Source organism: Antechinus flavipes, chromosome 6, assembly GCF_016432865.1.
Source record: "Antechinus flavipes isolate AdamAnt ecotype Samford, QLD, Australia chromosome 6, AdamAnt_v2, whole genome shotgun sequence".
NCBI lineage: Eukaryota > Metazoa > Chordata > Mammalia > Dasyuromorphia > Dasyuridae > Antechinus > Antechinus flavipes.
Genome location: NC_067403.1, coordinates 187,583,194 through 187,595,312, shown reverse-complemented (window position 1 = coordinate 187,595,312; position 12,119 = coordinate 187,583,194). Strand labels below are relative to the sequence as shown.

The 12,119-nt window shown below is 40.2% G+C and overlaps 1 protein-coding gene across 1 annotated transcript; it reads left to right on the top strand.

Moving 5' to 3' along the window:
- The first annotated feature begins 10,171 nt into the window (after positions 1–10,171).
- Positions 10,172–11,561, top strand: LOC127541494 (ras-like protein). Its single transcript, XM_051966733.1, has 2 exons — positions 10,172–10,274; positions 10,960–11,561. Exons 1-2 carry the CDS (start codon positions 10,172–10,174, stop codon positions 11,559–11,561), a joined length of 705 nt encoding a protein of 234 aa, XP_051822693.1.
- Positions 11,562–12,119: the final 558 nt, after the last annotated feature.

The following is a 12,119-nucleotide window of genomic DNA, read 5'->3' as shown; positions in this document are numbered from 1 at the left end:
CCTTTAGGTGTTCAATTCCTTCTGTTTTCAAACATACACGCAGAAGTTCTCTGACCCAAGGAAAGTCTCTGGAGCCATCAGGATCCCCAAGTTGCAGAGCAGTTGCCCATCCGTCTTCATAGATGGCTCATGCATTCAGACCAATGGAGAGAACAAAGGAGAGTTTTCCACAGAAAAAGGGAAAACTCCAACATCCTCTGCCTCTGTCAGCAATTATTGGGATTGTCCTTTCCAACTGTGGCAATCTGAGAAAGTGACCATGCCATTATTCCAGGACCAGTGAAAGGACCTAGGAAAGTTTCACTGAGCACAGAGGAGGAGCACCCATCAGATCTGCAGACACGAGAAGGGCCATCTGGTTGAGTGAGGGATCCTTTTTTGCTTGGCCACCAAAAGAGCAGAATGAAGGCTAGTCACCAAAAGGGGAAAAACGATTTTGGTTCAACATAAGGAAGCAATCACCACATTTATAAAAGGATATTTTCAACTCTACACTCCAATTTATCCATTGTACTCTTTAAAAGGACATTTTTTTTTTATACAGCCATTTTATTTAACGGTGTTAGTGAAACTTTTTTTTATTAAAAACTTTCCTTTGGTAGTCTGGTAAAGCACAACAGAACTTTTAAGGATCCCTTCTCAAAATTATGGGTTTAGATGCATAAAATAAAGGATGTATGATAGAAGAATCCCATTTTAATGTAATTTTGTTACTCAAAATATTAAAAACAAATTTCCAGACTCAAGGTAAAGAACCTTTGGTTTAAAACCTCACACTTGTCCTTTGGGGAAAAAAAAAATAACCATTCCTGCTTCTCCACCATTCCCCTCCCTTTTGACTTCAAAGTGCTTATCTCTTTGACTCAAGCAATGATTACCAGAGTTAAAGTGATGGATCCCGAGAGACTCGACTGCTCCATCTAGGACATGTGCTACTGACCACATCACATCCATTCAATGAGAAGACAAGGCTGGCTCCCTGATTTCTGTTGATTTTTTGATTGTAAACAAGGCAACTCATCTACACTGTCTTCTCTGCAAGGAAAAAATGGAGTCAATTCAGACAAATATAAGAAATTACAAAGTTAGGATTATTTAAAGCAACTCTTTAGTTTCACCAAAAGATTTATATTTAAAGGCCTGTGGACCAAGAAAGGTAACAGTGACATGCAAACAATAATTGGAAAGAGGATATGGATAATTTCTTGGGAAAATAAAACTCAGAAAGATAGCAAATAACCCTGCTCCCAATTAAACATCAAAACAGAAAAATAAGAAAATTCTATCAAGTCTCCTTCCAGCAATGATTGGAAGTCAACCATGATAAACATTGAAGATTTTACTAGCTCAGATTGGGGGGAAAAAAGATCTATAATTCAAGTATCAGTGAATACCTCTTTCCCTTGGTGATCTTCTTTCAGAGGAGACAGATGATCTAGTACCCACTTCAGAGGATGGCTGTTCTTCCCATAGTTCTTGCACTGATTCCTAAGTACAAAATATAAAGAAAGAAATTAGGCTGAAGAACACTAGTCAGATGCAGTTTTCCTCTAATATCCAACAATTTCTGTATTGAATAGCCCAGTGAAATGTGAAAATTTGTGTGAAACTTGAATTACAAGCTCATCTTCCATTCACTCCCTAATTCAAGCAAGTTTCTGGTTTCTCTCCTGACCCAGCTGGACTATCAGATTCTAAAGAAAAAAAAAATTACATGAAGAAGGGTTTCATGGAAGAGAATCAATTATTAATGGCTACAAGTTCAACTTCATACAGTTAAATCTTATCCAACAGGATTCTCTTAAAGAGCACTGAATGTTTTTCAAAAAAGTACTTTTCCCCATGAAATCTAGAAGTGTGGTACTGGACCCGAAGAAAGCATTGCTAAGTGTTGGAAGATGTGCGAAAACGTGTATTTAAGCTTCAATTTCTTCCTTCATTTAAATGGGCATATTCCTGCCTGCAGACTCACTCCCAGTGCTGAAGTTTCAATGTAACATATATAACAGTATAGATACATAGTATGACTAATCCTACCAACATGACTTCGACACAGTCACCCAATAAAGTAGCAAGATTTTCACGTTCTTGTTAATATTATTTTATTATGGGAGAGAAAAGTGTGTGGAGGTGTCTGTCTCGGTGCTGCTAATTGTGACAGCTTCTTGCCAAGTTTTCTGACCATTACACGTCTCTGAACAAGAGAAATACCATTTCAGATGCTTAAATACCTAAAGCAGCAGCTATGGGGCCTAGCAGAGTGCCAGGAAGGCCCTGGTTAGAATGATGTCTCGGGTAGTCCCCTAGTTGGTTGGGCAAATCATTTCTCCTCTACCTTAGTGCTGTTATTTTGCAAATTTCTACTCTGACTCCCAGAACTGTTGGAGAATTCAATGAGTTAATGTTAAATTCCTCCATGAATATTAACTGGTCTTAATAATAATGTAGAGTTCCCATCTTGGAAGGGCAAAGGGCTCTAACTAGGACAATTCACACACACATTACTAAGAATGTTACCGTACAACTTGTTATTGTCCATTTGGGGATCATTAATTAGATCCTCTCCTTTTCTGAGTCACATTGTGGGCAGGATGGCAGTCAGAAGAGCAGGAGCCCGGAAGGAGGAACTTGTTCAGGTTCTAACAACTACAGACAACATTAATAAATCTGTTTTTACATAGCCAGGCACTTGTACTCAGTGCTTTACAAATATCTCATTTGAGCCTTGGAACATCTCTGGAAAGGAGGTATTATTATTGTCTCTATTTTATAGCTGAGGAAATTGAGGCAGATGGAGACACAGAGGACTTCCACAAAGTCACACAATTCATGTCTGAGTATGCACTCGGACCTTTCAGGCTACAGGCCCTGCACTCTCCACTGTTCTTGGGAAAAGAAGGCAGACTCATTGCCTAGAAAATCAGGAACCAAGATTCACAAACAACATAAATCCAATAATTTAATTTTCTCACTGTTTTTATTTTCATTTAATTTAAAAAAAAGTCTTCTGGCATTTAGGGAAAAGATGAAAGGAATGAGCTTGTCTCCAGGTAGCTGGGTCTGTGGGATCCTGTGATTTTGGCCTAAGGCTGCCAGGCTAAGGGAGGCAGGGAGCTTGGGGACAACAAGGAGTGTACTTGCCCTTGAGGTGGGGGACTTGGTACTTCAGCCCTCCAGGCTTGCTCTTTTAATGTTTTGTAAACAAGGGGTTTGGCTCCCAGCCCAACACCCTGGAAAAGAGCAACTACAAGCTATCCAAGAAGTATGGCCTAGAAAAGCAAGGATGACACAAATGGAGTTTTTCTACCAATGAAGTCTTGGAGAAATCCCTGGGGACTCTCATAGTCTGGCCCAAATAATGCATCTGCATTTAGGGACAAATCAAGACGGCAGAAGTTTCCTTTTGCCCCACTAAGGCTCTAATTCTGGGACCCTCATAAGGTTTGTTTCAGGGGCCTCCCCCTTCGTTCCATAGGACTTAATGTTTATTAATAAAAATTAATTATGCTTTCACTGGGATGAGGGAAGAAGGCCCAGATCTTCACTCCAAGTGGTTTGCCTTCAATAGTACTAGTTTTACTTCCTAATATGCCCATACTGTAAGGCTCAGGGATACTTTTCTACCAAAAACTGATGGCTTCCAAGAACTTTTTAGGATCAGGCAGAGTTCCCTACAGCCTCCCCCATGTTTCAGCCCAACAGCCTCTCTTTCAAGCAGGAAAAATCTGGTCTGGTCCAGCCCTGTGCACCATGCTAAGTTCCCAGGACTCCAAAGTTCAAGCAAAAGGGATCCCAGGACAGTGTATCTGTTTCCTTTAAGGACACTGGGCAGCTTGGTTCAATGGAAAAAAAAGAAAAAAAAAAAAAGATAAAGACTCAATCTGAAAATCCTAGCCAAGTGTCTGTTCTACTACCACAACCTGAAATCTGCTCATCAATCGACTTCTACTTTGGGCTCTCCTGATTCACTTCAATTCACCAAAGTTTTCAGAAGCTGCCCAACTTTTTTTTTGAAATTTTAAAATTATAGCTTTTTATTGACAGAACATACGCATGGGTAATTTTTCAACATTGATCCTTGCAAACATTTCTGTTCCAACTTTTCCCCTCCTTCTTCCCCCTCCGCCCCCCATGGCAAGCAGTCTCATTCGGGTTAAACATGTTAAAGTATATCTTAAATACAATATATGTGCATATATTTATACAGTTCTCTTATTGCACGCGCACACACACACACACACACACACACACAAAGTCGTATTTAGAAAGGTAAAAACCTGAAAAAATACAAATGCAAGCAAACAGAAAGAGTGAGCTACCCAACTTTCAATACCAATCAATACTCAAGTTTGTTCATATGTTTGACATGCGATTTCAGTGAACTGGTACCTTCTCCTTACATTACACCATTATCAAGCAACTAAAATTACTCCACCAAATTATACAACGTTTTAGGGAAAAAAAGCGCAATTACGAAGTTGTAGAATCTACATCTATGCTTTTTTAAAGTTAACTTACCTTGGCAAGGAACTGGAAATTGAGTGGATGCCCCTCAAATGGAGAATGGCTGTATAAGTTACGTTATATGGATGTAATGAAATATTATTGTTCTTAAAAAATGAGCAGATTTCAGAAAAACTGGGAAGACTTACATGCACTGATCTGAAGTGAGCAGAGAACAACGTACGTAGTAACAAGAATATGATGATCAACTAATTTCAACAATGAGGTAGAGTCAAGGTAATTCCAATAGATTTGTAATGGAAAATGCCATTTGCACACAGAAATGGAGACTGAATGTAGGTTAAAGCCTAGCATTTTCACCTTTTTTTGGTTGCAGTTTTTTCCCCCCTCATGTTTTTCCCTTTTTGATCCGATTTCTTGTGCAGAATGATGAATATAGAAATATGGTTAGAAGAACTGCACATTTAGTCTATATCAGCTTGTTTGGGAAGGGGGGAAAGGGAAGAGTTAAAAAAAATTAGAACGCAAGGTTTTGCAAAGGTCAATGTTGAAAACTATCTTTGAAAGTATTTGGGAAAAATAAAATATTAAAACAACTTACCTGACAGATTGGCTTCTATCAAGTTTCTATAAATCATTGCACATAACTTTCTTGGAGGGAGAAAAGAAAAAAATACATTTGAAACTGAAAAGCTACATGTTGGTTGTACGCACATTAATCAATCCAAACACATGGATATTATGAGTTACCTGCTAAGCAGAGGTGAAATAGAAAAGCATTCTAACCTCCTGAGAATGGAAAGGACAACAGGAGCAGGGGACAGAGAAGCCAGTTTGGATCTTGAGCCATAAGAAGTTGTGGGGAAAGCTCACAGTTGATAGGCATGTCTACAGGGGTTCGAGTTTGTGTCTCTGGGACCATCAGTTAAGGAAAGTGGGTCAAAGAGGTTAAATAGAACGGGTGATCAAAGGGCACAGCATAGGGCCCAAAACAGGGAAAATTGGCAGCCTAGGTCATGTGCCTGCCAGTCTTTTGGGAGAGAAGATGGCTGAGTTCTCAACCAAGTCTCAGGTCAAATAGTTTCAAACCTACACCAAAAACCTTAAGCCATCACAAATAAGTAGAAGATTTCAATCCACATACTTATTTTTCTGATTTCTAAAATTACACCCTAATGTAAAAATCTCACAGTAAGAGAGTCAGATAGAAAATGCATAGAAATGTGTAGAAAATCGTCAAAATGTCCATTTTCAAACAATGTATTGTTTCTTGTCTTCAATTATTGTGTGTATATTCCCATACACAAAGAGAGGGATGGTAGCCATGGCCCGGGGTCCATCTGTTGAACCCCAAACCAAGCATAGAATTTCAAAGTAAAACATTCTGCCTCTATGTTCTCTTTAGATAAAACTGGGAAATCCCATTTCATCACGTTATCAGTTATGACCAGTGATTAAGCAGGGGTCATAGGGACCCTGGTCTTGTCAAAGGCAGAATGATTGCCTGTTGTCATTTTCCCCAGGGGATTAAAAAAAGAAAACCATTATTCAATTGTCTCTGGACACAAAGATTTCAGTTACCTGTATTCTCTCACAGAGAAGCTGGAAGTTCCAAACATTTCCAAGAAGTTCATTAGAGCAACACACAATATGCTGTTTTTTAATCAAATAATCCCTTTGCCTCAGTATATTTCGCCAAGATAAAATAAAACCTAAAGGAGAAATAAGATTATTACTAAGAAAAGCAAATAGTAGTTTGAAACATAGATGGATATATGGCGGGGGGGAAGGATGGGGCAAATTACAAAATTATTAATGACAGAATATTGTTAAATACTGATTATATCTGATGGAAGTGGATCTCTTTGATAAAGAGAGCTAATTCAGTTTCAATAGATCAAAGATGGACAGAAGCATCTACACCCAAAGAAAGAATACTGGGAAATGAATATAAACTGCTTGCATTTTTGTTTTTCTTCCCGGGTTATTTATACCTTCTGAATTCAATTCTCCCTGTGCAACAAGAAAACTGTTCAATTCTGCACACGAATATTGTATCTAGGATATACTGTAACCTATTCAACATGTAAAGGACTGCTTGCCATCTGGGGGAGGGGGTGGAGAGAGGGAGGGGAAAAATCGGAACAGAAGTGAATGCGAGGGATAATGTTGTAAAAAAATTACTCTGGTATGGATTCTATCAATAAAAAGTTATTAAATAAAATAAAATAAAAATAAATAAATAAATGAATACTGATTATAATGAGACCTGGGATGGAGGATACCAATAAGTAATAATGCTTGAAACTTAAGTGATGAGCCGGGAGATAAGACTCAGAGGTAGCAGTTGGACAGGCAGGAGGATAATCAGAAGAGAGGAGAATGTATCCAATAGAAGAGGGTGACAGCATTGGATGCTGTGAGACATCAACAATGAGGAGGGGATTGATAAGAGGCCATTAAGTCTGGAGTCAGGAGATCATTGATAACTCTGGTTCAGTGTCAGTTGAAACAGACAAAATAGAGGAATGAAGAGAAGTCCCAGGCAATGAGTGATCTTATTTCAAATAGTTTTCACTTAAAAAAAAATTAGGATAACCATTTTGGAAATAGTTAAATTTGAGAGATTTAAAAAATCTTTTAATTTATTATTTATTTTAAACCTTTTCTATTTAAATTTCAAGTTCCAATTTTTCTCCTTATGCTTTCCCCTACTCACTGAGCAGGCAATCAATATAGTAATCATGGAAATTTTACATGATTTCACATTAGCCAAACCAAGAAAAATAAAGTGAGAAAATTGTATTTTATGTACATAATCCATCAGTTCTCTCTCTCTAAGTGAACAACATTTTTTCATTAAAGACTTTTGGAATTGTCTTCAGATCATTGTTTTGATCAGAGTAATCAGATATTTCATAGTTGATCATCACTACAACATTGATATTACTTCATATAATAATCTCTTGGTTCTTATTTCACTTTGCATCAGTTCATTCAGTCTTGCCATGTTCTTCTGAAACAACCTTCATTTCATATAGCACAATATTACTCCGCTCTCTTTAATAGAGGAGATCCACTTCCATCAGAATACATCCTCAAACAATATTGTTGTTGAGGTATATAACGATCTTCCTAATTCTGCTCATTTCATTAGTATCAGTTCATGTAAGTCTCGCCAGTCCTCTCTGTATTCATCCTGCTGGTCATTTCTTATAGAACAATAATATTCCATAACATTCACATACCACAATTTACCCAACCATTCTCCAATTGATGGGCATCCATTCATTTTCCAGCTCCTAGCCACTACAAACAGGGCTGCCACAAACATTTTGGCACATACAGGTCCCTTTCCCTTCTTTAGTATTTCTTTGGGGTATAAGCCCAGTAGAAACACTGCTGGATTAAAGGGTATGCACAGTTTGATAACTTTTTGAGCATAGTTCCAAATCGTTCTCCAGAATGGCTGGATGTGTTCACAATTCCAACAACAATGTATCAGTGTTCCTCTTTTCCCACATCCCCTCAACATTCCACATTATCTTTCCCTGTCATTCTAGCCAATCTGACACATGTGTAGTGGTATCTCAGAATTGTTTTAATTTGCATTTCTCTGATTAATAATGATTTGGAACATATTTTCATATGGCTATAGTTTTAATTTCTTTGAGAATTGTCTGTTCATATCCTTTGACCATTTATCAATTGGAGAATGGCTTGATTTCTTATAGAGTCAATTCTCTATATATTTTGGAAATGAGGCCTTTTATATAAGTAGTTTTAATTTCTCCTTCTAAAAGTTGCCCGATTGTTAAATCTGGCCATTTATCAATTGGGGAATGTCAATTTGTAAATTTGATTCAGTTCTATACTCTTTAGGAGGTGAGGCTTATTTGAAAAGGTCGATATACAAAAGTATTTAATTTGACTTTGTTGTCTATGGTAACTTTTAACAAAATGTAATTTTCCTCTTTTCATTAGATCTATTTTTGTTTGTTTCATTTGAGCTCAATTGTTAAACTTACCCTTTTTTGTTTCAGCCAAATAGATTTTACCTAGCCCCTTATTTTAACTCTGTTTTAAGGGTGTCTTATTAAGGGGGTAAAAAAAATGGTTTCTACTTCTGATTTATTTTATGAATGAATTCATTGCCTTAACATGCAGTTTGGATTACTATATTTCTTTTCATCCTATTTTTTTGTTTGTTTCTTCTCCGTTTTCTAATGAGAGTTTAAGGGTTAGGGAGAACTGGGGATATTTGTAGCCAGCAGGGAAGCAGTTGGTAATTAGGGAGAGAAAGAATAGGGATGATAGGCTGTCTGGGGAGAAGGCAGGAGGGGATGGCATGGAGGGTGCATAGAGAAGGACAAGGGGAGGGGACACTTCTGCATTTGAGAATGGAATAAAGGATGGGAACATAGATCATGTCAAAAAGTTGTGAGATGAGGAGCAAGGAAGAAGAGGAATTCGCAGCAAGTGTTTTCACAATTTTCTTGATAAAGGATAAAGATGAGTTTTCCACCTGTGATGGAGAAGGGGATTCTTTTTTGGACACCTGGAGAAGGAAATCCCAGCAACATTTATGGCAGCCAAAAACTGAAAGCAAAGTGGGTGCCCATTGTTGTGCCGCAGTTCCCTTCTGACGTCCTGACCTAGTTTCCCCATTGTCCTATCTGCCTCAGGTTATAACCTTTCCCTCTTAATGTTTGATAGGATAAAGGTCTTATATTTTAGACTTTAGGTTATACTTATTTTCCCCTCTTAATGTTTAATGGGATAAAGGTCTTTATCCATTTTAGACATCATTAGCATATCAGGAGCCTCTTCAGTACCTCCCATTATGTCATCCTACATGCATCCCCCCATTAGGTTATCCCCATCCAGGTACCCTCCCCATTATGTCATTGTTCTTGATATCCTATAAGAGTCTTGCTGTCCGATATTTAGGGCTGCATTCTTTGAGATGATTATCTCATCCAGCCCTGGGACCAAGATCCATTTGCTCCCAGTATCTCTCCATTTAATAAACTATAAAATTTGTCTTTTAGCCTCTGTCTTGCTCAGTTTCTCCAGCATTACACCCATCATTGGGCAAATTGTTTCATTAATTATGTTCAAAGCATGGCATGGAATATTATTTTACTGTCAAAAACGGGGATTTTGAGGAATTCTGAAAAAACAGTAAAAGTCCCCATAGGACTGACCCAGAGAATGAGGAAGCAGAGAAGTAAACAAATGAATCCTGACTTCAACAATGCCAGTGCAGAGACCATTAGACCAAACTTTTTCTGATTGGAACTGTTACTTGTGGCTGGGAAAATGGAGCCTGTAACTTCTTTCTTTGGACACAATCTGGGGGACTGACTGCAGGTACAGAATGGTGTATGGCCTGTCAGTCACTGATGGCTGGCTCCTTAGGTTGTCAGCAGTTGGGTACCACTTTTATTGGAGAATGTAGTGAAAGAAATGTGACAAAGCCAAAAGACATAAGAAAGGGGTGTTTTTTTTTTTTAATTTAAGAAGAGACAACTGGAGTTTAGGACTCTAGGCTCTGGAGCTTCAAAACACCTGGTCCTTGATTTAAGTATAAAAAGTGGTCGATGTGTACTTAGACCCCTAAAAGAAGGGTCAAACATGTCTTGTCCTAGGAGTTCTGAGGAAGAAACCCTCCCCAAAGAGGCTTGGCACAGGCCAGGAAAACAACATGAAAAAAGCATACCTGAAGTTGAAGGAGATCGGAAAAACCGAGGAGATTACAGAGAGAAGGGACGTCAGACTCAGACGCTACAGTGGATGGAAGGAAAAAGGTAAGATTGCCCAGAGTCGTTTTGGGGAAGGATGGAGGGAGGAATGGATTTGGAGGTGGAAAAAGGATGAGAGAGAATGAGGAGCTCAGGGGCTAAGAGTGGGGTGTAATCTAAAAAGTCAAAGCCTGGCTTCTGAGGACTGAAGATTTGTGAGCACTATCTTTTGGTCCAGAAGCTCTGGCTGCCAACCTAAGGATGATAGCTGGAATCCCAGGGAGATAACTATCTAGGTTCCCAGTATGCCTTGTGGGGACTGGGGCTAATAACCCTTGTGGTATATATGTGGGGTTTCACCCAACTCCCAAGGATGAGGGAAAATCGTCGTACTGTTGCAGTAGTTTCCTGAGCTCCAAAAACAGGGATCTTCAAAGCTCCAGCAAGGGTAGTAAGAGGTAGGGCTCCCCAAGTTCTTTAGGGGTGGAGTTTCCAAAATGAGCTTCCCCACATCCCAAAGGAGTGGAGCTTGGTTCCCAGGAGCTTTTGTTGCTTAGGGGCAGGGTTCCCCAAATCGCCCTGGCGGCCTGGGTCAGCTGGAGGAAAGTCTTCCTCCTGAGAGGTGACCTCCAGTGAAATGGACTGACTTATTGAAGCCCCTCCTTGCAGCCTTGAAAGTAGACTAGGGACCCACTCGAGTCCTTTCTAGTTCTCATGGCTTCTGATTAATTGGTGTCTATACCCCCCACAGATGATAGAGACAAATGCAGAACCAAGACATATAAATTGGTGGTGATGGGCCCCAGTTGTGTGGGCAAGAGCGCACTGACCATTCGGCTTATTAAGAATCGATTTGTGGCAGAATATGACCCTACCATCGAAGACTCCTACCGTAAGCAAATGGTGGTGGACAAAGAGCCGTGCCAGCTGGACATCCTCGACACCACGGGCATTGAAGAGTATCGCCCTCTGAGGGACCAGTTCATACACTGGGGGGAGGGCTTCCTCTTTGTCTATGCAGTGAATGACTTCAACTCTTTTAAGAATGTGAATGTCTTCTGGGACCATCTGAGGAGGCTCAAGGACACCAACCACATACCCATGGTGTTGGTGGCCAACAAAGTAGACATGGCCAACAGGATGGTGGACCCCACACTGGGCAAGGTGGTGGCCAGGAGCTTTGGGGTCCCTTTCGTGGAGACATCAGCCAAGACTGGGCAAGGTGTGGAGCAAGCCTTCCACGAGCTGGTTCGCGAAATTCGACGGATACAAGCTGAGGAGAAGGAGCTCAAGAATCTCCCTACTACTAAGAAGAGGCAGGCCTGCGTGTTCAAGCATTGCACAATCCTGTGAGCAGGTGCACCCTTTACACCGATCCTGCCCCTCCTTTACCCTTTCAGAATACCTTTCCTTCTGCCTGCTCTTCACTGCCAAGCCCATTTGGGTCTTATTGGGATTTCTCCCAGAGCTTCGTGGAGGGACCCCCCGTCTGCGGTTCTCCGTTATTAAGTTCTTTTTGGATTTTTGCTTTTGTTTCCCCTTTTGAGAAGGAATGACTGCCTCACTGCCTTGGTATCCTGACCAGGCAAAAAAAGACTTCGTCCCTCCTTGAGTGTACAGCCGCCCCCAACCTCTCTGGCTGCCAGAAGCCCCAGACACAGCCAGGTCTCTGGCTGCTTTCTTTCATTCATCAGCAGCCTCCTTTCTCTGCCTTCCTTGAGGCTGTGTGTGGGATTTTCTTCATTAGGCTTTCCCCTGCTTCCCCAGAGATCCTGGCTCTGGAAACCAGGTAGTAGTGATTCTCCCTTCCCCTGGGCTTGATGCTATCTGGGGCCAAGTCACCACCCCATCGTGGCCCAGAAGACTGTTGTGTGAGGGTGAGGAGCCCTGCTCTGAAGTGGTCCCCCCATT

What these genes read in the sequence shown, in the direction of transcription:
- LOC127541494 (XM_051966733.1), top strand. Translation starts at nt 10,172, where the DNA reads ATGAAAAAAGCATACCTGAAGTTGAAGGAGATCGGAAAAACCGAGGAG. An exon ending in CAGTGGATGGAAGGAAAAAG is followed by an intron (nt 10,275 to 10,959) that starts GTAAGATTGCCC and finishes TACCCCCCACAG; the next exon opens with ATGATAGAGACAAATGCAGA.